This window comes from Henckelia pumila, chromosome 4, assembly GCF_033568475.1.
Source record: "Henckelia pumila isolate YLH828 chromosome 4, ASM3356847v2, whole genome shotgun sequence".
In the NCBI taxonomy this organism is placed as follows: domain Eukaryota; kingdom Viridiplantae; phylum Streptophyta; class Magnoliopsida; order Lamiales; family Gesneriaceae; genus Henckelia; species Henckelia pumila.
This window is the reverse complement of record NC_133123.1, coordinates 19,992,262-20,017,602: the sequence shown is the minus strand read 5'-3', so window position 1 is coordinate 20,017,602 and position 25,341 is coordinate 19,992,262. Positions and strand designations below refer to the sequence as shown.

Below are 25,341 nucleotides of genomic sequence, written 5' to 3'. Positions count from 1 at the left end.
TTAATTAAACTAAATGCATTCATTTGATGCATTCATTTTTTCAACTTTTGAAACCATGTAAATGGGATGAAACGTAGGCATGAATGGTCACATGTCTATTTATACCCATTTTGATGTTAAAGAAAAAATATAAAAAAAAAAAAAAACAAAGGTGCTACATTTTAGTATATTGTTTCTTTTATTTTGTGTCAAAAGGTGATTAAAATCAGATATACTTTCTGTTCACTGGAGTAACAAGTTTGTGTTTATTTGTTATTGGTACTACCGTTGTATCCTGGGTGACAGACGTCTATACGATCCTCAAAACACCATCGGTGAGGAGGCGAATCTGTTTTAAGAAAACTGTGTTCTTCACAGGCCTCGGTCACCTACTTGTTCAATTCACTGAAGTCTACCACATTTCTTGTTCATCTAATTATTTTATATTTATGCAATTAAATATATACTTTTATTTAATTACTGAAATTAAATATATTATTTCTAATATATTTGTTCCTCCTTTCATATCCAACTAACAATCTTAAAACATATTCTTTTTTCCCAAACATTTGATCGTTTGTGTTGTGTTTTCAAACATGGACACTGATTCAATTGTATCAGCACCAAAGGTGACTCCTCCTGTTGCCAAGCTGTCAGCAGCACCAGTTAATGCTCATGCTGCTATAGTGCCGGTTAACCATGCTGCTAAATCGGAAAAATTCGATGGATCGAATTTTAAGAGGTTACAGCAAAATATGTTCTTTTATCTCACTACCTTGAGCTTGGAAAGGTTTTTGACTGAGGATGCTCCCAAATAAGCTGAGGGTGAGGGAGATGTTCAGGCTGTTAGTGCGGTTGATGCATAGAACTATTCTGATTTCTTGTGTAGAAATTATATAATGAATGGCTTGCCTGACTTGCTGTATAATGTCTATATTGATAAAAAAAAATACAGCTAAGGAGTTATGGGAGTCTTTGGACCAAAAATATAAATATGAGGATGCCAGAGCCAAGAAATTTATTGTTGGTCGTTTCTTGGATTATAAGATGGTGGACTCCAAGACTGTGATCAGTCAAGTTCAAGAGCTCCAAGTCATCTTGCACGAGATTTATGCTAAAGGTATGGTGCTAAGTGAATCTTTTCATGTTGCAGCTATTATTGAAAAACTGCCTCCAGGATAAAAAGATTTTAAAAATTATTTGAAACACAAACAAAAGAAATGAATGTGGAGGAACTTGTTGTTAGACTTCACATTGAAGAAGACAACAAGGACTCTGAGAAAAGATTTTTCAATCTTGATGTGGCTAAAGCCAATGTGAACGAGCATGGTCAGAGCTCAAAAGCAAAGAAAAATACCGGACATTTGGAAGAGGTTCCAAGTTAGGACCTAAGGAAGATACTTTCAAGAGAAAATTCTTTGAAAAATGTTACAACTGTTGTGGTCCAGGTCACAAAGCTTCAAAATGCAAGAAACCAAAGAAAAATAGAGAGATAAATATGGTAGAGTCCATATCTAAAGAGGTTTCTAAAATGAATCTATGTATTGTTATTTCTGAAGTTAACTTGGTGGGTTCCAATCCATGGGAGTGGTGGATTGATATTGGTGTCACTCGTCACGTGTGCTCTGATAAAGAGATGTTTTCGACTCTTGAGGAATTTAAGAACAGAGAAAAACTGTTCATGGGGAATTCAACTACCTCTGATATCAAATGTTAGGGAAAAGTGACCTTGAAAATGAATTTTGGTAAAGAGTTGACTCTTAACAATGTGTTGTATGTTTCGAAAATTCGAAAGAATTTAGTTTTTGGTTCGCTTTTGAATAAGTATGGATTTTGTATTGTTTTTGAGTCAGATAAAGTTGTTTTGTCTAAAAATAAAATGTTTTTTGGAAATAGATATGTAAGTGATGGGCTTTTTAAGCTCAATGTATTGACTATTAAACCTAAAATGAATAAAGTGAATGCTTCTGCTTACTTTCTCGAGTCTTCCAATTTATGACATGATAGACTAGAACATGTTAATTATGATACAATTCGTAGATCAATTAACTTGAAAAACATTCCTGCATTTCAAATTGATAAAAACCACAAATGCCAGACTTGTGTTGAGGCAAAACTAACAAGATAATCTTTTCAAACTATTGAAAGAAATAGTGAACCCCTTGATTTAATTCACACTGATGTGTGCGATTTAAAATCAGTGCAAACACGTGGAGGAAATACATATTTTATTACTTTTGTTGACGATAGCACAAGATTTTGTTATGTGTATCTTCTCAAAAGTAAGGATGAAACCATAGATAAATTTGTCATCTATAAAAACAAAGTTGAAAATCAACTCAACAAGAAAATTAAGGTGCTAAGAAGTTATCGTGAAGGTGAATATGAATCACCATTTGCTGAATTTTGTGTTCAACATGGAATTAGACATGAAAGAACTACACCTTATTCCCCTCAACAAAATGACATTGTAGAAAGAAAAAATCGTTCTTTGAAAGAAATAATGAATGCATTGTTGTTGAGTTCTGGTTTATCACAAAACATGTGGGGTGAAGCTGTTTTAACAGAAAATTACCTTTTAATTAAGGTTCCTCAAAAAAAGCAAGATAAAAGTCCGTATGAGTCATGTAAAGGAAGAACACCTTCTTACCAATACTTGCGAGTGTGAGAGTGTCTTGCCAAAGTAGCAGTACCTACTCCAATGAGGATAAAAGTAAGATAAAAAAACTGTTGATTGCATTTTTATTGGATATGCACAAAACAACAGTGCTTATCGTTTTCTTGTGTATGAATCTCAAATACCTGATTTCCACAAGAATACGATAATGGAATCAGGGAATGCCTCGTTCTTTAAACATCTAGTTCCATGCAAGTCTAAAGAAGAATCAAGTTCTTCTAAAAGATCATATGAGAAGCTGGAACAAGAAAATGATGTTGACTATGAGGTTGAACCCAGACGTAGCAAAAAATCTAGGGTAGAAAAATCCTTTGGTTTAGATTTTATTACTTTCATGTTAGAAAGTGAACCTCAAAGCTTTAAAAAACTGTGAATTCATCTGAGGGAACTCAATGGAACGAGGCGATTAATTCCGAAATTGAATATATTTTGAAAAATCATACATGTAAATTAGTGGATCTTCCATCGGAAAGCAAACCACTACGTTATAAATGGATTTTCAAGCGAAAAATGAAATCTGATGGAACGATAGATAAGTATAAGCTGGATTGGTAATTAAAAGATACCGTCAAAAGGAAGAGCTTGACTAATTTGAAACTTATTCTCGAGTAACGAGAATAACTTCAATTCGAGTGATACTTGCAATTTCCGCTTTGCGGAATTTTGAAGTACACCAAATGGATGTAAAACAGCTTTTCTAAATGGGGATTTAGAAGAGGAAATTTACATGGAACAACTTGAAGGATTTTCTGCACTTGGATAGAAAAAAAAAGTCTGTAAATTGGTGAAGTCTTTGTATGGAGTTATCTCTATTGATTATGTGAAGTCAAAGGATAATCTAGCAGATCCGCTAAACAAAGGGTTAAATAGTGAGCTAGTTGCAAAAACATCGAGAGGAATGAGACTTAAGCCAGTGAATAAGTTGGTGCGAAAGAAAATCCAACCTATGCTTATTGGAGATCCCAAGAACTAGGTTCAATGGAACAACCTACTTGCACTGACTTGGTGAATCACCGTGGGGGGTTATCCCTTGTCCATTCCTATGGTGAAACAGTGAAGATGGAGGATAAGCATACGACTTTTAATGATTCCTATGCGACATAAAATGAGCAAAAACAAAGGCAAATTGATCTTACAAAGAATCACCTATGTGAGAGAGAAGTGATGCTGCTTCGAAGAAATTGCACGACTCAATTTTAGATACTCTCACAGAACCAGACGAGTGTTCATGACCAAAACGAACATAATCATGAGAACAAAAGTGTATCAAGAAGAATCTTGTGTGAAATATATCAAAGTTTACACAAAAAGCAGAACAGTTTAAGGACATCGTGTCTACTGATCATCTAGTAAAGTAATATACTTTCACAAGGGAAGGTTCAAAGGATAACACCTACCTATCATATGAAACATTCAACTGTTGAACGTTATCACCTATTTTTTTTTTGTTCTTGATTAATTTTAATTCATGTGGGGATTGCTGGAAGAAACGTAATGTTGGAAGAGTCTTACGTTTTGAATTAAAATTGATACACATATTAATGAAGTTGTTTCATGTAACTTGCTTTATTAATTAAACTAAATGCATTCATTTGTTCAACTTTTGAAACCAAGTACATGGGATGAAACGTAGACATGAAAGACCACATTTCTATTTATACCCATTTTGATGTTAAAGAAAAAATATAGAAAAAACAAAGGTTTTACATTTCAGTATATGTTTCTTTTATTTTGTGTCAAAAGATGATTACGATCAGATATACTTTCTGTTCGCCGGAGTAGCAAGTTTGTGTTTATTTTCTACGGGTACTGCCGTTGTATCCTGAGAGACAAACGTCTATACGTTCTTCAAAATACCATCGGTGAAGAGGCGAACCTGTTTTAAGAAAACCGTGTTCTTCACAGGCCTCGGTCACCTATTTGTTCCTCCTTTCATATCTAGCTAACAGAAGCAACACATAACCTTGATTGTAATCTTTATTATATATATATCATTACTGAATTTCATCAATCGATCGAATTTTCCATACATCGCAAAATCAAATATGATTTTAACTCCAAATAGCACAGACGAAAAATTAAAACCCCTAGAAAAAAGTTTGACAGTATAAGCTGATGATATAATCGAGTCAAAATTGGAATTTATATAAAAGTGATGAGTTTAATAAAATTCTTGACACAAAATTGGCTCGAACCCAACGCAAATAAGAATACCCCAAATTTGAGCAAGAAAACTCAAATTCTTCCCCTATGTTGGATAATAAAGTGAATAACATATCATTAATTTAATCAGAAACGTTGTGTTATACTCTATCACAGATAAATTTTATAAGATGAATTTTTAATCCGACCCGACCCATTAAACCATTATTTTCATGTCCAAACCATTATTTTTCATTGCAAAAGTACATTTTTTGTTTGTTAAGTTATGAAGAAATATTGTGTAAATTGTAATATATGCTAATTTGAGTTAAGTATCCGATCATAAAAAGTATGACTTTTTACGTATAAAATATTATTTTTTACTGAAAATGTATCGGTTTTTTTATAGTTATGTTATGACAAAATACTATGTAGTATATTTTAATTTGAATGAGGTACGGCTCAAGTCGACCCGTCTCACGAACTGCACGGAAAATCTACTTAAAAAAAATAAAATAAAATTCAGTCAATTTAGAAACATAGAATATTTACTAAAGGATAGTGTCTTAAACAGCGAGCAAGATCAAAACCAAAAGTAAAAGATGATAAAATTGGGTTAAATCACCAATTTTTTTTTTTTTTTAAATGGTAAAATAATTAAAGTTGAGCTACTGCCTGGAACCTCCGCAAACATGACAATTGACATGCTACTCATTTTTGAATATTGACTTTTGATTACCAACAAATGTATTAAACAGTGACACATGTTTTCGAGATCTCTCAACCATCACACAGTTCACACTCCATTGTAATAATCCATTGTAATAATAATACCTAGCTACTGCAGTACACGTTTTGCTTATGTAATGAAATATATTTATATCATGTGTGACATAAGTATGTTTTATTTTATTTTTAAATATTTAATTTTTTAAAGAAAATATACAAAAGGAGACATAAAATTTAGTTTATGATTTTTAAAAATTATGAAACAAATGCATATAATAAAATTTTGGAAAGTACAGTACAAATTATCATGACTAAAAAATTTATAGTGGTGAAAAAAGTAGGTCTCTTGTGGGTTTTGAGACCTATGACAAAAATTGACGTGTCAAAAGTATTTTTTTAAAATTTATTTGGGTGTGTAGGTTTTCAAAAGTGATCAAAATGAATTTTTAATAAGAAAGACACGTGTAATTTTTATTGCTAAAGAAGGGTAATTAAATCTCAAGATTAAATTATTTTCTAAGGGACGGAGTATTATAATATAGAAAGATAATAATAATAATAATAATAATAATAATAATAATAATAATAATAAACCACCTACCATCAAATAATAATAATAATAATAATAATAATAATAATAATAAACCACCATAAGAACACCTGTTTATAAGTTTTTCGATTAAAATAGTTATTCAACTATTTTCCAAAGTACTGTAGTTTCAAGAATCCATAATACCTCTTTCAAACCCCCCAAAAAAATAAAAAAAATAAAATAAAATCCAAAATACCGACAACAATATATACAATATCACTATAGACGTAGTTTTGGTAAACCTTTAGTTTCTTGGGGAAAAAAAAAGTAACTAAGAAATTAGTAAAATGAGGTCATTGCTCGTCGAGAGAATGTTTGTATTTTTAACACAAAAACTCCTAAAGCTCCTATGATTGTTTTACTGGTTAATTTTGTAAGACAAATATATTATTCAATCCGATATATGAAAAAATATTAATTTTCACTATAGATATAAACTGAATCGACCCATGTTACAGATATAAATTCATAAAACTATTTCACAGAAGAGGTACTCTATTTTGAACAGGTACTCTATTTTGAACATTATTCCATTTAATCTTTGTTTATTCCTTATGGTACTCTAGTACTGTTGAGATCCTGTGTAATAGTTACTCCAGTATTGCTTCAAAAATTCTATAATATTAATTTGTCTTTAAGTAAAATAATAATTTTGGAATAACCGGAGGAAGAATAGAGGATTAATTTGCGAGCAAATCTAATAAAACTAAAATTATAGAATATAAATTTTCTATATATTTTGCTGGCAAAGTTCTGGCCGCAAGAAATAGTCTAAAGTTCTAGATCGGGAGTTTGGGATCGTTCAACTAAATTGAAAATTCTGTTCAATTAATGGACTAAAAACCACTCATCATCATCGATCGTCTGACAGTAACATTTCTCAAAGTCAAAAACAGAATTGATGATTCAAGAAAATTCAAATTCATCAACTACATTTTTATTATTATTATTAATATAATAAGGTAAAGATTTTTTCTTTTAACGAGATATCAAACTCACGTCTCTCCTATTGAGAGAGGTTTATGACACTATGTTACCAGAAGTACCTCTCCCACACGTATCCTCTATGAAGGAGCAAACAATATATTTCATCAATATATTTATTTCAATAAAATAATAATTGGATATTATAATTATTTTTTTCTTGTTTTGTCCATGATGAAATATTAAGGAAATATCAGACGAGAAAAAAAAAAAGGATAGAAATATGAATATATTCTTTTCCCACGATGAAAAATAAATCCAAAAATATATAAGTAATCAAGAAGCCAAGCTCTTTGATGCAATCTCGAAAACATTCTCGGAGAGCCCATTTGCAGACAGTATCATCTCCAGCTGAGACTGCACAGGAGAAAAGGATAGAAACATCAGACATGAATCCTTAATCTCACACAAGAAAAAGTGGCACACAAGAATAGACCTTTTTCTTACCTTTGCAAGAACTTGCCGGTTTTCATCGTATCGCTTCCACCTCGAGAAGGCCGACACCATTCCAGAAGCCACCTACAGTTAACATAATCCCACCACATTGTGAAACGATGTAGAATGAAATTGTAGCACTGAAGCGCGAAATGGGATCTAAAAATCATTTCAAATCATCCCCTGAAACTTCACGTTACAGGGCAGTTTCATTACATTGTTGTATCGTGTAGTTGTAATATTGATGAAATATTGTACTTGTACTCTAAAAAAAACTTCACGTTACCGGAAGCTCGCTGCTTGTTATTGTAGCAGAGAATGTAAAACTGGATATAGAAAAAGATTTGAAAGTGATATATGATGGAGCAATTTTGCACAGACCTGAGGATTCAACTTGTCGAGCTGTACGACCATTTCACCCAAGAATTTGTACCCGGATCCATCTTTCGCATGGAAGTTGACTGGAGATCCACGGAATCCCCCGATCAGCGAGTATACCTGTACGAAGTACGAAAAAACCGGTTATCATTCTTAATGATCTCGACAACTTGACGTCAAAAGAATAATTCTAGCTTTGTACACTTTACAAACCTTATTTGGATTACGAATGTCAAATGCCGGATGGTTTATGAGCTTCCTAACATTTTCCACGTTGCCAGGGATATCCGACGTGGCTTGGAGGGCAAACCACTTACTTACAACCTGAAGACAGAATCATGATCGTCGTGATAAAATTATCTTGAAAATTCTGGAATTCCTAAGATATTCCGAAGAAGAACAAAATAAACTATTTACATTTACGACATTGCAACAGGCGTTCAGTTAAGAACATAGTATCTGTTGTAATTATTCAAACCATAAGGGGAATTTATGTAAGAAAATCAACCATAGGGACATGTAGATCTGAGTTACCCTAAGACTTCTCAAGACCAGAAAGAGGGAGGCAAACTACTTTTAAGAATGCAACTATGCTTACCAAGAAATCATGCTGCCACTTGTTGTAAAAATCAGTGGCAAAAATCAGTCAAAACCTCATCTCGAATTTGACCAGGTGTCTGATCTAGAGCTACCAAAGCTCCAAATTGCTCGGTCATATTTGTGGCCATTCTATATTCCTGCAAAGCAAGCTCGGTTATCTTGGCATCTCCAAGTGACCCAAGATAGGCTGCAGAAAACAAAGACGTTACAAAACAAACAAACAAATATTGAAATCAAAAGCTAGGGTTAAGTAAATTGAGAAAGATAAAACATACCAAGGGCGATATTTTTAAGAGCACGCCTTGCCATATTCGAATGGTTGAACGCATATTGCTCAGAACTTCTATTGTTTTTCACCTACGAGACATGAACAAGGAAAAAGTGGTAATCTTCATAGAAGAAGTGTGGAGAAAAAAAGAGGTAATCCTCATAGAAGTGGTGTGGAGAAAAAAAGAGGAATTCTGAGAAACTAGAAGAGCCCCATACCACATTAAGTAACTCTTCTTTCAATTCAGAAGCGATCTGCTTTCTTATGAAAGTTCTAACCGCATGAATGGCATCAGGGTCCGCAACTTCCATCATGTCCATGATTTCCCCTTCACCAGGCAGAGTTATAGCCTTCGCGATGAATTCCTAAACAACTCGGGACATTTAAAAAAGTCAGCAAACCTATTTCTTGAAAAAGAAAAGTAGTTATGTTTGGATCCAAGATTTTGTTGTAACGAGAGCCAAAAGGGACAAAATCAATCAACCGAGACAGCTTTTAAATATTGTTGATTGTAGCTGAGTAGGAAAATGAGACAAAGAACAATTAGCAGAAATATATTTGTATTGCTTTTTGCTCCATAGATGATGGAAATAAATTTTTTAGCATTTTTCACCATAGAGTCCAAAACATTTTCTCACCTTATCCATGCTTGAGTCGCCAAGTATGCTTTTGATTCCATGTAAAAACCGCGGACTGAGAACCAATGGCTTGTTTAGCTGAAAGTCTGACACTAGGCTAAGCATCAATTTTCTGGCTAGCAACTGCCCAGCCTCCCAACTGAAAGAGCAGAAACAACGTTTTGGATTCTTTTATTTCTTGGTAAGTAAACGGATTTTACGTCTAAAATCACATACCGATTGAACTCATCAGAATCATTAGCAAGCAGAAAGGACAAATCAGCATCAGTGAGATCGGAATCCATCCGAACAGGAGCACTATAACCCCGAAGAATAGATGGTACTGGGCGCTCTAGGATGTCGCGGAACACGAATTCTTCTTCTTCCTGCACACAATTAACAACAATAAGATTAAACAAAACTTGCTGCACATAAACAAAATATTAGAGCATATCATTAAACATGGAGACAACGAGGTCGAGCGGCTCAAGCCAAATTTGCAAGAAATTTTCATTTATTTTACAGTTACGACTTATACAAAAAATAGTATATTAATAATTGCAATCTTTAATTATATTATAAATTGTACATTTGAATATCTGATAAGTATATAGTCAAAACTAGAATATCTTGTAATCCATAGCTCGTCAACTGGGTGGCGATCATTGCAACCATTTTGCAGAAAGAGAAGACACATTTACGCTCAAATAATTCAGAATTAACCTTTGTCACCCTGAGAACTATAGTGTTCACTGGCTGACCGTTGCTGATAACATTTTCCAATTTCCCATCGTGGTACACGGAGGATAGAGGCATATCCTTGCCATTAGAGTCAAGAAGCCCCAACGCGACAGGAATAAACATGGGTTCTTTGAGCGGCTGTCCTGGGGTCGGGGGCACCTCTTGGCTGCATCCCAGATCATACTACATCAATAGCGAACAAAGCACACAAGACACAGGTGCACGATTGTAGTTTCAAAATGATAAGTTATGATGTAGTATAAGTCTGCAAATATCTCCTCGGGTCAAAAAACCAATAAAATCACCCCAACATAGGATACTTCCACCCCTAACTTCGTGCATAAAAATTGAGGTTGTTTGGATCGAAACATCTAATTTGAAGAATGGATCTCAATCGACCCGAATAATTGAAGATTTGAGAAACACTGTTTTATATCCAAAAAAAGATTATTACGTCTGTTAATTTGTGTGGTCTCTCTGGATAACTCAAATTGTCCTTTACTTAAAATATTGTTATAGATTCATAAAAGCACTACCAAAATACTAATTATGTAAAAATGATTAAACACGATCTTACCTAAATTTGAGAGAAAAAGTACGATCTTGAGCATTATAAGCAGAGTTAACTTTCAGACGGGGTGTCCCAGCCTGGGAATACCTGCAATTTCCCTTAAAATAAAGCTTCTCCGAAACAATCACAAGTGATTATAAAGAGATAAAACCACTTTAAAACATACCACAACAAGAAATTGGACATATCAGCACCATTTGCATCCCTCATGGCAGCGAAGAAATCTTCGCATGTCACAGCTTGCCCATCATGCCTCTTGAAATACAGATCCATACCCTTAAAGGAGCTCCACAAATGCAGTAATATAATTAATGTGGTGTAATATAACTCTAGAGGAAGAGAATATTAAAAAAAGGTGAAAGGTTCAAGCAAAATATTCGTCTTTACCTTTCGAAATCCTGAACTGCTCAACAGCGTCTTGTACATCCTCACAACTTCAGCTCCCTGACAAAAGAAAATAAATTATTGAAACAATGATTACAAGAACATGATTCTACTATTTCTAGAGACTAATATACTCACCAACAAAAATAAAAATGACGAATTAACTAATTAAAGGTCCCAAACCAAACAAGAAAATAGAGAATGGACCAACCTTTTCATACACCTGTTGGGAAATGAAAGAGATGAACAATATAAAAAGGAGTTAGTTATTTGTCAAAATGCATGAGATGAAACTGCAACATAAAAACGAGAGAATGATGGAAGGCTAAGACATACAGTTACTGCAAGCCATGGGGCAAGGCCGACCATAACATCCAGAGCATCAGTAAAAGGGCCAGCAAAAAAATCCAAACGATCACCAATGTCAGACACCAAAAAGGGCAGGTTATAATTTGAAAATCATCGAATGGATGGAAATATTGTCCCCATCAAAAGACAGAAAGAAGAGACTTGCCTGTGTAGAAGTTATCCATCTGTTACGGGGTAAAGAGATATGATGTCAGAATAATTTCCAAACTATCAGTTCCTACAAAACTTTAATGGAAAAAAAAGACACACACACAATAGGAGATTTTGAAGAATGGGAGCGTTTGAAACCTTTATGTAAGAATGAGGTCGCACAGGATGCGCCATGGGACCAGCATCCTGTAAGATTAAGATAAAGGGTAGTGGTAACCAACTGTAACCAAACTTACTGAAACTTAATGTGCATACACATAAAACAACTTGATGAATGGAGTAATGCAACCAGAAAACTTTGCAAAACCTGAGGAAATTGATAAGTTCGCAGCTTTGAAACATCAGCTATCCGTTTTACTGGACGGCTTCCCAAGTCAGATGAAAATTCCTGAAAAATAGACATTGTGTTTAACACGTTCTTGCTAAACACATGACAAAATATTTGGTGCCCACTCCAACAAAAATTGTATCTCAACCTGATCACGGAAAACAGTGAGACCTTCCTTTAAGCTAAGCTGGAACCAATCCCGACATGTCACTCTGGCATATTCTTAGAAGTGAAACTATGTTTCAACATTGCAATAATTCAAGATGCATACTCGCTATTCTCTAACTTACAAATAGAATCACATAATCCGTTATATATATATATATATATATGATAGAACTTGCTGATCCCAAACGTAGAAGTTAGTAATATCTAAAACACGGGAAAGTAATATAGTTGGCAATCAAAAGTCACAATCAATTAGCATAATTTACAAGACAAGTAATATAATATTTCTGAGTACAAAAATACAAACCAACCTGTTGCCTGTCCAATTGTGGAAATACTGGAAACACAGAAATTGAAGGGCTAGTTAAAAAAGATCCCAGTTGCGGTAAAGATTACAAAATAAAGAAAAATGAGACGCAAACTTATATGAAAATGGCACACCTCATGCCCAATCACACCCAAAATTGCAGCATAATCTGCATCTGTTGCAGTTTCAGGAGATGCCAGGACAAGTTTGGAGTTAAAAATCTGTCAAATTAAAAAGACAAAATTAAGGAGAAATATCACCAGTATTAAGATTATATGATGATGTAATAGCTTTCAACATACATTCAAACTCTTGTTCTCCATGGCTCCCCTGTCAAAAAGAATAGACATAAACACCTCAGTAATGTAACATAATATCTATGTAAATACTGACTACGAGTCAATGAGTCCACAAAAGGGGTAAACTAACATATTAAAATCTGGAACAGCCACGATGTTAAAGAGATCCAGATCATACTCAAGCCCAAACACCTAAGTAGGCAAGAACGAGAGAAAGAGAGAGATGGTATAGGTCATTACTACCAGATTCAAAAATCTTCAGAACACTTCATATAATGCATAGAGATCTTACATCTTCATCCCATTTCATTGCTGCTTTCAAAGAGTACATGGCATGTGCCGTTTTCGGCAGATCTTGGGAAGGGGCCCAGATTTTAAGTATGACCTTCCGGCCAGAACATGTAATAAAAGAATCATCTCTGCTCTCTAATTGTCCAGCAACCAATGCAAAAAGATAGGATGGCTTCTTGAAAGGATCCTCCCAAATTGCATAATGCTTGCCCCCCTGAAGTAATACAACAGAAAACGCTAATCAATTTGCATCTATCTAAAGTTCAAATTCACGATCAATTAGAAACAAAGCATCTCACCTCAATCTCTCCTTGCTCTATGAGATTTCCGTTAGATAACAATACAGGATACAATAACTTATCAGCTTCAATACGACAAGAGAATTTTGCTATGATATCCGGGCGGTCCTAATGTTGCATAAAAGTATCAAAAGCTATGAAGAAACCATATCAAAGCAAAAGTATCAACATCATTTAAAAGCAATACCTGAAAGAACGTAATTTTCCGAAATCCCTCTGCTTCACACTGTGTGCAGAAATTCCCAGATGACTTGTAGAGACCCTGCGTTAAGACATGACAATATGAAGAAACTGAGAAATCAAGGAAAAGATATATATAACAAGTACAAATTAGTACATATAATGTATGAAGATTGAAAGTGTAAAATCCAGGCAGAACCTCCAAGGATGTGTTCTTCTGAGGATAGATTTCAGTGACAGTTTCCATCGTAAATTTACCACTTGGAGGAGAGCAAACAGTCAGATGGCGTGAGTCCTGATGGAAATCATCCTCCTGGAGCAAATCATCCTTACTTTTTTAGGCAATAAGTGTCAAGTAAACAATATTCTTCATTTAATCATGCCAAGGCCTAAGATCACAGGTAGCTTAAGATAATCATTTTTTGTATGCTATCTTGAGCAAGGTTTAAGAAAGAAATCCGTATGCCACTTACCTTCAGCTCCTTTCCATTGACCTTCAATGAAATCAGTTTCAGATCAACCCCATCCAAGACTAGCGGTGAAGAACAACCTGTTAGAAAGGTCATTAGATGCTGAAATTATCTCACAGATTTTTTTAAACGTTTTGAATTGACCAAAGCATAACTCGGGCTCTGTGATAGAAAAATTGTAAAATAGAATTTAACGGACAAGTAAATATGAGGTTTTGTATAAGCACCACAAATGGAATTGCAATAGTGAGAATACACCTTTTGGCTTTTTTACTCAGAGCAACCGAACATGAACCACAAGTTGCAAGTTAATATTTTTATAGAAGGAAATAGGAGGCCATAAGGATTCATCCTGTGAATTTTAATTTATCAAAGCTCACTCTTCTGTTTATGGCACATTAAACTGCTTAAACAAGTATAACTAGACCCAATTTGAACTAGTATTCGTGCAACATTGGATAAGATATTTGAACTATTGTCCTACACTAGATATGATATAAGACAGGAAAAGTTCAATAAGAACAATCAAAATTTTGCATTAAAACTAATAAATACTACAAACAACCACCATATTTCAGAATTGCAGCAAATCCAGTCAATTTCGTGTCCGAATTTCCATCAGATAAACAGATGATGAATGCAACTCCAATGAGAACCAAAAGCTCAAAAATAAAATTCAGTAATTACCTTCGACTCTGGGATATACATCTATTTTTGAAGAAACGATTGTTTTTTCCTCACCCAAAGTAAAATTCAGGTCCACCTAAAACGCAATCACGTATATTTTTGCTCAGATTAGCTATGGGCAAACAAAGGGGATTTTTTTTTACCAATAAAGTAAATGAACGAGAATCAAGATGCAAATGGGCTTACAGTGTCAAAAAAGTAATCAGGTTGCTTATAATCCTTCAAAAAGATCTCTTTTGGTGTAGTCATATTAAATTCTTAAACTTGCTTAGGTAGAAGTTCTGTGGCAACTGAGCAATTGACTTCTGCCCAATAATCGTCGCACGCTAGAGGTCGTCAAAGAGTTCGACTGTTGGAGTAAATAGAATATGAGTAATCAAGTTAAAGAAACAATACATTGAACATAGAAATAATAAGCAGCTCTCGAGATAAATGAAAAGGTTTACAGGCAATGAGTTATGTGGTGGTTGATTACTCCCTCGATAAGTAGCCTGTTGGCATTAAAAGACACAAAATTGCTGAAAAATTACACAAGGCCTCCCAAAGAGGATTGATTCGAAATCAATTCACAGTCAGAGTTGGAATCGGAGTTGCAATATACATATTCATGCAAGAAAAATGTAAGAAAGCACAATTAAAAACTAAAAGAGAACTAAATCGCCATTAATGTTATTAAAACCCCAAAGAAAGGGCAGAACCCTAAAAGAACAAGCGAAAACAACAAACAATAAGATCACCAAGTCGGGCATACAAGATCAATCAATGGATATGGTACATCTTTCTCATTTTTCATATCTGGCAGAATAGGATTCACTTTCAAGTTTCGACATGCTTCGTAGCCAGATGATAGAAAGAGAAACTCAAGATCTCGTGCTAAAGAAAGAGAGGGGTTCAAGTCTTCTCCGAGACAAAATATTTTAGCATCGAAAAAATTTGAACATATGAAAAGGAAAACACACAGTTCCTCAAGAGTAAGATTAATAAAATAAAGAGCATTTGATCACTGGCAAACCATTTTCTTATTAAGCTACGATTCTACTAATACAAGAATTATCATAATCGAAGAGAAAACGAACTTCTCAGAAGCATTGAGCATTCGAAAAATTAATAACCCAACAGTTTTATAAATATTTTAACAGAAAACCAATGGAAGCTTCGCAAGGTTGAATCACACCAAACATCATAAATCCTACCACTTCGACTTCTGAAAAGTCTATGACCAATAAATTTCAAATACGCAATCAACTCTCGGAACAATCTCCGAAACGATTCAATATTTTTTTAAAAAAATCCAACACAAAGAAAAACCATTGTTCGCTACAGTTTTCACAAAGATACAATCTTTAACTCACATATGCAATACCCATATGACCTCAATCCACGTAAGTTCAAGAAACAACTTTGATCCCATAAATCAGCAGAATAAATGAAAAAAACCAAGAAAAACACCGAGTTACGCGAAGAGGGTATCTGAGTTTTCAACAATTCTGTAAAGGTCTTGTCAAGGATCAGGATATAATCCAAATTATTCGACGGGAAATTCAATCATGTAACTGAAATGCAGGATTAACGAATAATTATTCAAGTATCCACTGTTCTGCATCACCTTCTTTGATCCGACAACAGAAACAGAAGATCACTGCGAACAGAAACCTAAGAGGGAACTGATGCGATATAAATGTTTTGACGTACGAAGATGGATAGATAGATACCTGTAATATCCAAAAAGGCCTTGTAAAAAGTTTTATCATCATTTTCAGCCATTTAATCATTATTATTACTAGCATAATCGCACACGCAAAAGCGTGTGTATAAAATCATACAATATATTTAATATTATATGTTATATATAAATATTATTTTTTTAATAATATTTAAATTTATTTTTTATCATTTATAAAATAATATAAAAATAAATTTAATTTTTTTTATCAATTTATCTTATCTACAATGTTTAGTTGAGAAAAATATGAAAATTTAAAATATCAAAATTTCAAAATTCGTTCATTTGAGCATTAAAATAGACGAAATGGCAATATGCGATGGTATTTTTGTTTACCTATTCAATTGTCGGAGCACTCATATAGTAGCCGATTCCATTTTACAAGATTAAGTTGATAATCATGTTTAGATTCAATAGAACATGATTAAGGGATTTTTGTAATTGGGTCCAGAATACCCGAAAAATGTTAAATGAGCTTAATTGGGCTCGGGCAGTTCGAAGGATCCGAACTGGGTTCAGAGGATCCGAACCAGATCGGAGCCACCGATGGAGTTCGGAAGCTACGGGGCAGATCGGAGCGTCCGAATGTAGATCGGACCATCCGAACTCAATGTCATGCACGTGGCCATAAGGCTTGAACACGTAGCTGCATGCAAGGGATCGGAGCCTCTGAAGTAGGATCGGAGCGTCCGATCTTATCCAATCGAAACGTTGCACTCATGAATGGATCGGAGCGTCCGATCGAAGCCTATAAATAGGGGTCCGAGGCCTCATTTTGAAATGCAAAATGTATCCTATCCTTGGGCCATTGTTAGCTCGATTTTAAGAGCTTTTGGGTACTCTTATTTTAAGGGTTGGAGTAGTTAGTAGTTTTTATATAACGGACAGTGTCTGTAGTAGTGGCCAGGCGGCGGAGCTCTGGCGAGGTGTCCAGGAGTCGTGGCAAGGCTGTGCCCAAGCTCTGGGGTATGCGACATCAGCGGACTGACGACGGACGAAAGTATGGTTCTAGCTCCTTATAGGAAATATGGAGTATGTTATAGTGTAATTAAGGCTGTTAGAGCATGTTAGGTGATGTTTGACATGTTAGATAATACATGGTATTTATGTATTATAGTGCTGCATGATAGGCTTGGACCTAGATGGGAGCTTCTAGGATCTGCCTTAGTAAGGTACGGAAGTACTATTCGAGATATCCAGATTGAGTATGCATATAGTATGTGTTTGCATGTATTATGTGATTGCATGTTTATATGTCTTTATCTATACGAGCATGTCATGACTGTATGTTGCATACATGAGCATATTGATCCCATATCCTTGAGATATCCTGTAGGAGGGCGCTCACCCTACGAGTTGTGGATGGTTGGATACGTAAGTCTTGTGTTAGGTCACCGTTATGGTTGGACACTTGTACCAGTATCAGGTCACCATTATCCACTGGATATATGAGCCACCTCCTGATGCGATGGCGCAGCATGCTATATACCCTTGGCCCGGTCTATGAGCTTGTTTCTTGACCTGAGAGTCTTGGTAACCAGTAAACTTGCATACATGCACATATAATATTGTATACTCATACTCTCGTACTGAGTGTTTTATGCTCACGTCCGATTATTTTCTATTGTCTGAAAACCCCATTCGATGGGACAGTTGCAGGTAGTTTTCCTGAGGATTGAGAGGTTAGGTGGTTACCAAGGCACGATTGTAGGGTTGACCACTAGGTTATACATTTCTGGTATTAGTTTATTTAAGTTCCGCATTTTACTTTGATTAAGTTTATTTATTGTTTAATTTCATGCTTAAGATTCTGATTAGTAGGTGATCACGGTGCAGATCACTACATTTATGGTATCAGAGCATGCAATAAGATTCTTTGAGACATAGTACTGATTTTGGATTATCCTTTGTAGGATTATCAGGAATTGGATTAGCAAGGTACCTAGGATTTTCCAAGATCGTCATTGCTATGATTGGTAGCAGAGGTTCGTATTATGTGGATCCCAGCAGGATGGAGATGGAAGAGAAGATCCAGTATTCAACGCCAGGTGCTTCTCAGGGTTGAATGGAATGTGTGACATGTAGTCATCCATTCAGCTTCGACCAAGGAAGCCACCCCGGAAGATTCTCCACTAGTAGTTGGAGAGATTTTCAGAAAGACCTTGTCTCATCTACCAGATAAGGAACCCAACAATATTGAAAGGATCAGGTAAATTCGTGAAATTTTTTAGATCTTCCGAGGAAGAGGTCTGCTGACATGCTTATGCTTTCGGAAAACTTCACGTTCAAGATCAGTAGACAGAATGAAAGATTTCCGCATTTAGTCAGATTGAAAATCTCCGTTGTATTTGGGTTTTTAAAGTTTTGTTGTAATCAGTATTTCAGATGTAAGTATTTGAATCAGATGTATTAATGATTCTAGACATTTTGATGTATCAGTTATCATTTCATTGTACATTTTCTGATTTAATTGAATGTAGTTGTTTATTACATGCGATTGTATTAAAGATTGTATAGAACCTGAGTTAGTGGTTCAAGTATTGTAATTGTAATCTTTGGGATTATCTTGATTATTTTAAATAAAAGATCAGACTTTTGTTTAAACATGTGAATAATTAGGATTGAATTATGCATGTTTTCAGTTGAATAGTTCTAGAAGTACTTCCTAGAATATTCTATCGAGACGTAGGTTTTGCCAAGGATGATGTGTTTTCATCAGGGGCACAATGTTGAATTATACCAAGTGCTATGGACTGTGTAGATATGTGTCTAGATGGAGAGAAAGTGCGACCCCATGCTTATATTTCTCTGGGATCCTTTCGTGCATCAGAGGGTGTTTGGGAGATTTTCTAGCTTCAAATGGTTATTCAGGGGGAGACCATCTCCGTCTGATGTGTTGCAACAGTCACGGTAGGGGTATAGATATTCAATATTTGAATTTGCTTGTGAAGATTTAATTGATACTGAGATTTAGTATCCAAGGTAAGTAATTATCGTCTGACTTCGTCAGAGATATAGATTAAGGATTTTCTGTTATCAGAACAGTCTTGAAAGGGATTTTCATTAACAAGTGAACGTTCTGAGCAGATAGGTTTTGGCCTTCGATTTGGGATTTCAGGATTTAATTCCAATTGTAAATTGGTTTTCACTGGGTTGATTTGTCAGATGTTTGTAGACTCGGGATTTTATTTGTGCTTCTTTTCAGATGAATTAATTATAGGGGTTTTCCTAGACCAATAATGGGATTTTGATCCGGATAGGAGTGTTGCTCTGTAATGATAGATTTCATTAGAAACTCAAAGATGAGTTATGACAGGGTGCTGATGAATATCGGGTTTTGAGATGGTATAGTAAGTGCGACCTTATGTTCGTGTACTCTGGAAGGATTTTTCTGTTCCAGTTTGGTGTTATAGGGAAGACTTACTTCAGTCTCGATGTATGCACAACCATAGCAATGAGTATAACTACCAAGGGGATATTCAGATTTTATTTGAGTCTTCTTTATATTATTCTTGGTGCTAGGTTTGTACCAAGAGATGCGATGACTTATCGTCTGACTTCGTCAGAGATACAACTTTTAGTTTCCGTTGTTAGAATAGTCTTGGGAAGATGTAATGAACTGGGCTGGCCTAGTTCATTCTTGTTCTCATTATCTTCTCCCCCCTGGTGGGGAGTTTTTGCCCTCCCCAGGATTCGAACCTTGCACTCCAGGTCATAAATGCAATCTCCAGATAGTCTCTGGCCCCTGCACCTAATCTTGCCTCGAACCTCTTGGTCCGTCCAACTGAGACATGTCTCATCGAATGAGATGTCTAAGATAATGCCAAAGATATGAGTGATTAACGTCCAGTAAGATAATTATGAGTATACAAACCGATATGATGCATGTAACATAAGATGACTAGGTAACTGGTCAACTATCAAGTCCTGCCAAACTTGATGTCAATGATTATGTAGCATCATCTGGGAATTAGACCGTGGGCTAGCTCACTCACTCTTCTAGATCACCTTAGCATCAGTCTTCGTCATCACGGTAACTCCCGGTGTCAGATCATATATACAGGCGTAGGGCTGAGCGATCCTTCTAGAAAGGATATCTCGAAGGAGATACAACTCAACGTATATGTGCACATGAAATATGTATATAAAGCAGTAAAACATATACCATGACACATAAAATAAAATATATAAGCATGCATACTCGCTGGTAATCTCAGTCAGTACTTACGTACCTTTATATAACCGGTCAATTACACTCAGGTTCTAGAATCCAAGCCTACAGTCAAGCGATTACCATATCACTAATCATGATCTGAAAGCCTTAAATAAACTTAAATATACTCCTATCTTCTAACATGATTTTCGAGCCATACATGTGTCCATCGTTAGCCCGTTGATGTCGAAGGCTTTGGATTCTAAGCACAACTCCACTGCCATTCAAGAAGCGTCTTGCTATTGCTCGGCCCTCACTCGTATGGCTAACTCACAACATAGATTGAATTGGAAGGAAAAGCTTGTGAATTGTGATTCTCAAATGAAGCATCGGATCCCTATTTATAAGCGGAGTTTGGACGCTTCGAACTCGGGTTCGGACGTTTCGAATTCTGCATGCATGATACGTATTTGGGTGTCTGAGTTCGGACTGTCCGATCTTCTTTTCGGACATTCCGAACTCTGCATACAACGATGAGTCACCAACCTCAGACACCTCATGGATAGCTGGCTTCGGAAGCTCCGATCGGAAATTCGGATGTTCCTATTTGCCACACGTCCTTCATCCGAACAACAACTCACTTACCTGTGTGTCCTGCTATAGATCAGACGTTTCGATCATAGTTCGGATATTCCAAACTGTCTCTCTACATCCGAAAATGAACTGTGCTTATGAATACATTCGGACCTTCTGAACTTGCGTTGCCTGTGAATTTAAAGCCCTGTTCGGTGCATTTGAACTGCATTTCGGATCTTGCGAACCATTCGATGGATCCAAAGCTTGGAATTCATATTTTTATCCCAATGAATCCTTTGATTTGTTTATATAGTAATCCCTTGATCATGTTTAATATTTAATTAACTTAAAACATGATACGGATTACTACACATCAAGTAAAGAGTGATATTCTATATATCATCATAATAATCATCAAGGGACACCTACATGTCAGACCAGGTAGTATAGTTTCTAAACCAAGAAGCAATGGAGGGAGAGCAAGAGAAGTTAACTAGGAGCGAAAATATTTTTTAAAAATAAATTATTAGTAAAAAAAAAAATATAAATATAGTTTTGATATGTGTGAGCAAGAGAAGTTAACTAGGAGAGAAAATATTTTTTAAAAAATAAATAATTAGTAAAAAAAGCAAAAAAACATAGATATAGTTTTGATATGTGTACATAAAAATAAAATGATTAATTTATTTATATATATATATATGTATATTCTAATAAAAATATAGTTATGAAAATTAATCCTAATTTATTAAAATAAAAAAACAAAACAAAATAAATTACCTAAAAATTGAGATAACAATGTATACGACCAAAAATTTTTATATTTCACCCATCACATACATGGTTGCGTTTACTTGCCTTGATAAATGAAGGATTACATAATTAATACCGACTAATCCTATGTTTACTTGCAAAATTGAAAATGAGTATAAATCTTTCGGCCCGTTAATGATAGGATTCACAGATGATTTTTAGTCCTAAATTTTTCATGAGATTATAAATCTTTACAAGGTGAGAGAGTGAAAAAAAATTTTAATCCATCCAACTAAACATATTATTATTTATCAATAACCACTCTATATCCTATCAAATTATCTTAATAATCATATTTTAATCTATCCTTGTTCAATCTCATCATTTAAAGTAAACGCAACCATATGTATTAGCAATCAAATAAAGTAAAAAAAAGATAAAAGAAAATTTTAATTATCATTATCCAATTATTAATATAATACAAATCGAGTAACAGAGATTACCTATATAATCAGTTAATCACAGTTTATCAAGTTAGTTCTCATGATCGGTCATTTTTAAATTGTGGTGAACATTTTTTCACAAATTCATATTTATCAATAATTGTGGAAATTATGACAATTTAATTAATATTTTCTAATAAATATTACTAATTACATGTTTTTCATAAGATTAATATCGATAATATGTGATATGAGATATTGCAGAAAAAAGTTTAAAACATCTATAATCACCTCAAAAAGTTAAGAAAATAAAAACTCAAAAATAGAAGGATGACAATGGGTTAGGTTTGGTTAGGATTCTATGTTGCCGTCTCTATCTCCATTTATTGTATTTACCTCCACACTCATTTTCATCTTCATCTGGTATTCAACTTTTATCTCCATCCTCATACTCGTTGGAGGATCGGATATCCTCATCAAGTTAGGGCCTACAAAAATACCCTATTACCACCTACAATTGTATTTTTTTTTTTCAAATTGGAATTCTTTTGATAAAATTATACTTATTTATCAAATTCTTAAGAAAGAATAAGAAAAAATAAATAATAAAAAATAGCAATTTGTTAAAACAAGTTCTAAGAGAAGTCGTTCGGACAAAACTATAAATGTTAAATATGATTGGTCATATAATCGTGCTTATCTAGATACTTTTTATATACAACATCCTTCACTTGGTCGATAAGATGACTAACACAATTAACTAATTTTTTTTTGTCAAACGAATAATTGATAGAATATTACGAATGGGGTTGGTGTTATAAGTTTTTTTCAGAAAAATGTATCAAAATATATAGGGAGTGACCACACCTCTTCTTATATTTTCTTCTATCTTTCTTTTCTATCTAAACACCAAATAAGAAATAATAAAATATTATAAATAATTTAATACAATATCATTATTCTACAAAAATAACATTAGCTTTATACTAATAATTTTCTTTGTTCCACCAACTACCATCATTCAACAAAAGTAAATTAGAATTACATTTTTTTAAAATAATAAATACATAAATATATATGTATATATATTTAATAGAGTATTCGGGTCGGGTATGGATAGGATGTTACTACATCCGCCTCCATCTCCAAACCCGAAAATCCCAAACCCAATTACCCGTTTATTTAATCGATCGGGTCCAAAAATCCCTCCATACCCTCCTCTATTCGGATATGATATCGAATTTTTCATCGGGCTCAGAGGAAATTGACATCCCTATATAGAGAAAAAATATTTAGAAAAAAACTAATAAAAGATTTTTTTATTGGATAATTATGGAGTTGGGGCAAAAATCAAGGAGGTATTTGTGGTTTGGGCATATTCGTACTCAGGTATTGTAATCAATGTTCCAAAAGTAGGGGTGAGATAAAGTGGGGACTTGTCTCATAATCATCTTATCCAACTTCCGTCTTAATAAGAATCGAGAAATTATTTTTCTCATAATCCCATACTCGACAAGTGTCGGGACTCGAATGTTCGAGATTCCGTCGAGTAGAGAAGATATATCCTGATAAATATATTTTTCTCATTTATGGAGACTCTCGAATAATTTCTTGGTATGTTACAAATAAATTAAAACGATTGTTTGGTTCATAATCATTAAAAACTAAAACATATACAAATAAACTAAAACAACTTCTTGGTTAATCCAAGCAAACAAAATAACATATCAAGTCATTGCATCATTAATGATTAAATCACTTCATCAACTAGCTATTCTTCTACCATGAAGCCATTTAAGTACTTCACACTTGAGGATAATGCATTACTTTTCCTTGTGCACGAATGTACCTGCAAACAACAATGATCATCTACATAATCTATAACAAGATTAAAATTTACAGAAATCCATGTTGGATACTCCATAAACGAGACCTCAAACTCAAATTCTTAAAAAAATAAATGAAAGATTCGATTTTAATCTCTTACTATTTTATAAAGGATTAGAATGTAATAGAAACTGCCTTAGTACGTTTTGTATGGCTGGGAGGTTTGGTATGACAAAATACACTAAACAAAAATCATTATTGTCGCTCTGCTATCTATACATCGTGGGTAACATGGAGAAACCAAATCACCATCACCGAACACAACCAGATTTCTACTCTACGAATTCTTCATTCCATACCTCACTTTAATCCTCATTCACATCAATATTTCTACCGCAACGGAATTGGAAGTCCGACTACACTTAGAATTACATTTTCATATTTCTCCAAGTTCTGAAGGTTTTTGAAAGAGGACATGTGGAGTATATAACATAGTCATCAAATTGGGTCTTCTATAAGGTAACAAACACATCAGGGACGGACTAACAGTAGGGGCTGGACTGGGCTTCAGCCCAGTCTAGCCCCCACCCTTAACCCATATATTAATATATATATGTATATTTTTAAGGTTCAATATAATGTATTTTTTTCCTTTTTGGGCTCTTTCAAAAAAATTTATTTTGGGCTCTTTCAATGTTTGATATAGACTAAATTTTTTTTTTTTTTTGTTTTGGGTTCTATCAAACATATTTTTTCTGTTTTGGGTTATTTTAACTTTGATTTGGACTAACTAAATTTTCAAATGGAGTTTGAAAAGTTTCAATTATATTATACTAATAGTAAATTATATTATAAAGATAATTAATTAAAAAATTAAACAAGTATCCATCCGTTTATTAGATTTCAAATGGAAAATGCTTTATTTTTTTCAAAAAAAAATTGTGTAATGATATAATATAATATTCTCTATTAAGTTTAAGGGAGGGGAGCTAATATAATAAAATTTAGATTTTTATATCATTATTATGATATTGATATTTAATAAAATTAATAAATTATGAAAAACTAAATGATATATGAATTTAAAGAGTTAATTAGATTATATAAACATAAAAATATTGGTTAACATAAATAAAAACTAAATGATATATGAAAATTTTTTGATCGGTTATATTTATAAAAATATTGGTTAACATAAATAAAAATATCTTTTTATTATTT

The 25,341-nt window shown here is 34.0% G+C and overlaps 1 protein-coding gene across 1 annotated transcript; it reads right to left on the bottom strand.

Annotated features, from left to right (window-relative positions):
* Positions 1–7,214: 7,214 nt before the first annotated feature.
* On the bottom strand, positions 7,215–14,916 carry LOC140860372 (puromycin-sensitive aminopeptidase). The gene is given in 31 exon segments (XM_073263364.1): positions 7,215–7,460; positions 7,551–7,622; positions 7,920–8,036; positions 8,130–8,240; positions 8,515–8,562; positions 8,564–8,703; positions 8,792–8,873; positions 9,003–9,149; positions 9,423–9,561; positions 9,639–9,787; positions 10,125–10,308; positions 10,720–10,800; positions 10,880–10,989; positions 11,101–11,157; positions 11,309–11,320; positions 11,434–11,438; positions 11,612–11,630; positions 11,755–11,802; positions 11,924–12,004; positions 12,093–12,156; positions 12,424–12,449; positions 12,554–12,640; positions 12,722–12,749; positions 12,849–12,910; positions 13,011–13,223; positions 13,309–13,416; positions 13,496–13,570; positions 13,688–13,801; positions 13,962–14,038; positions 14,646–14,721; positions 14,832–14,916. Coding segments are annotated over 31 exon segments (2,676 nt in total). The 5' UTR covers positions 14,895–14,916; the 3' UTR covers positions 7,215–7,379.
* Between the last annotated feature and the right edge of the window lie 10,425 nt (positions 14,917–25,341).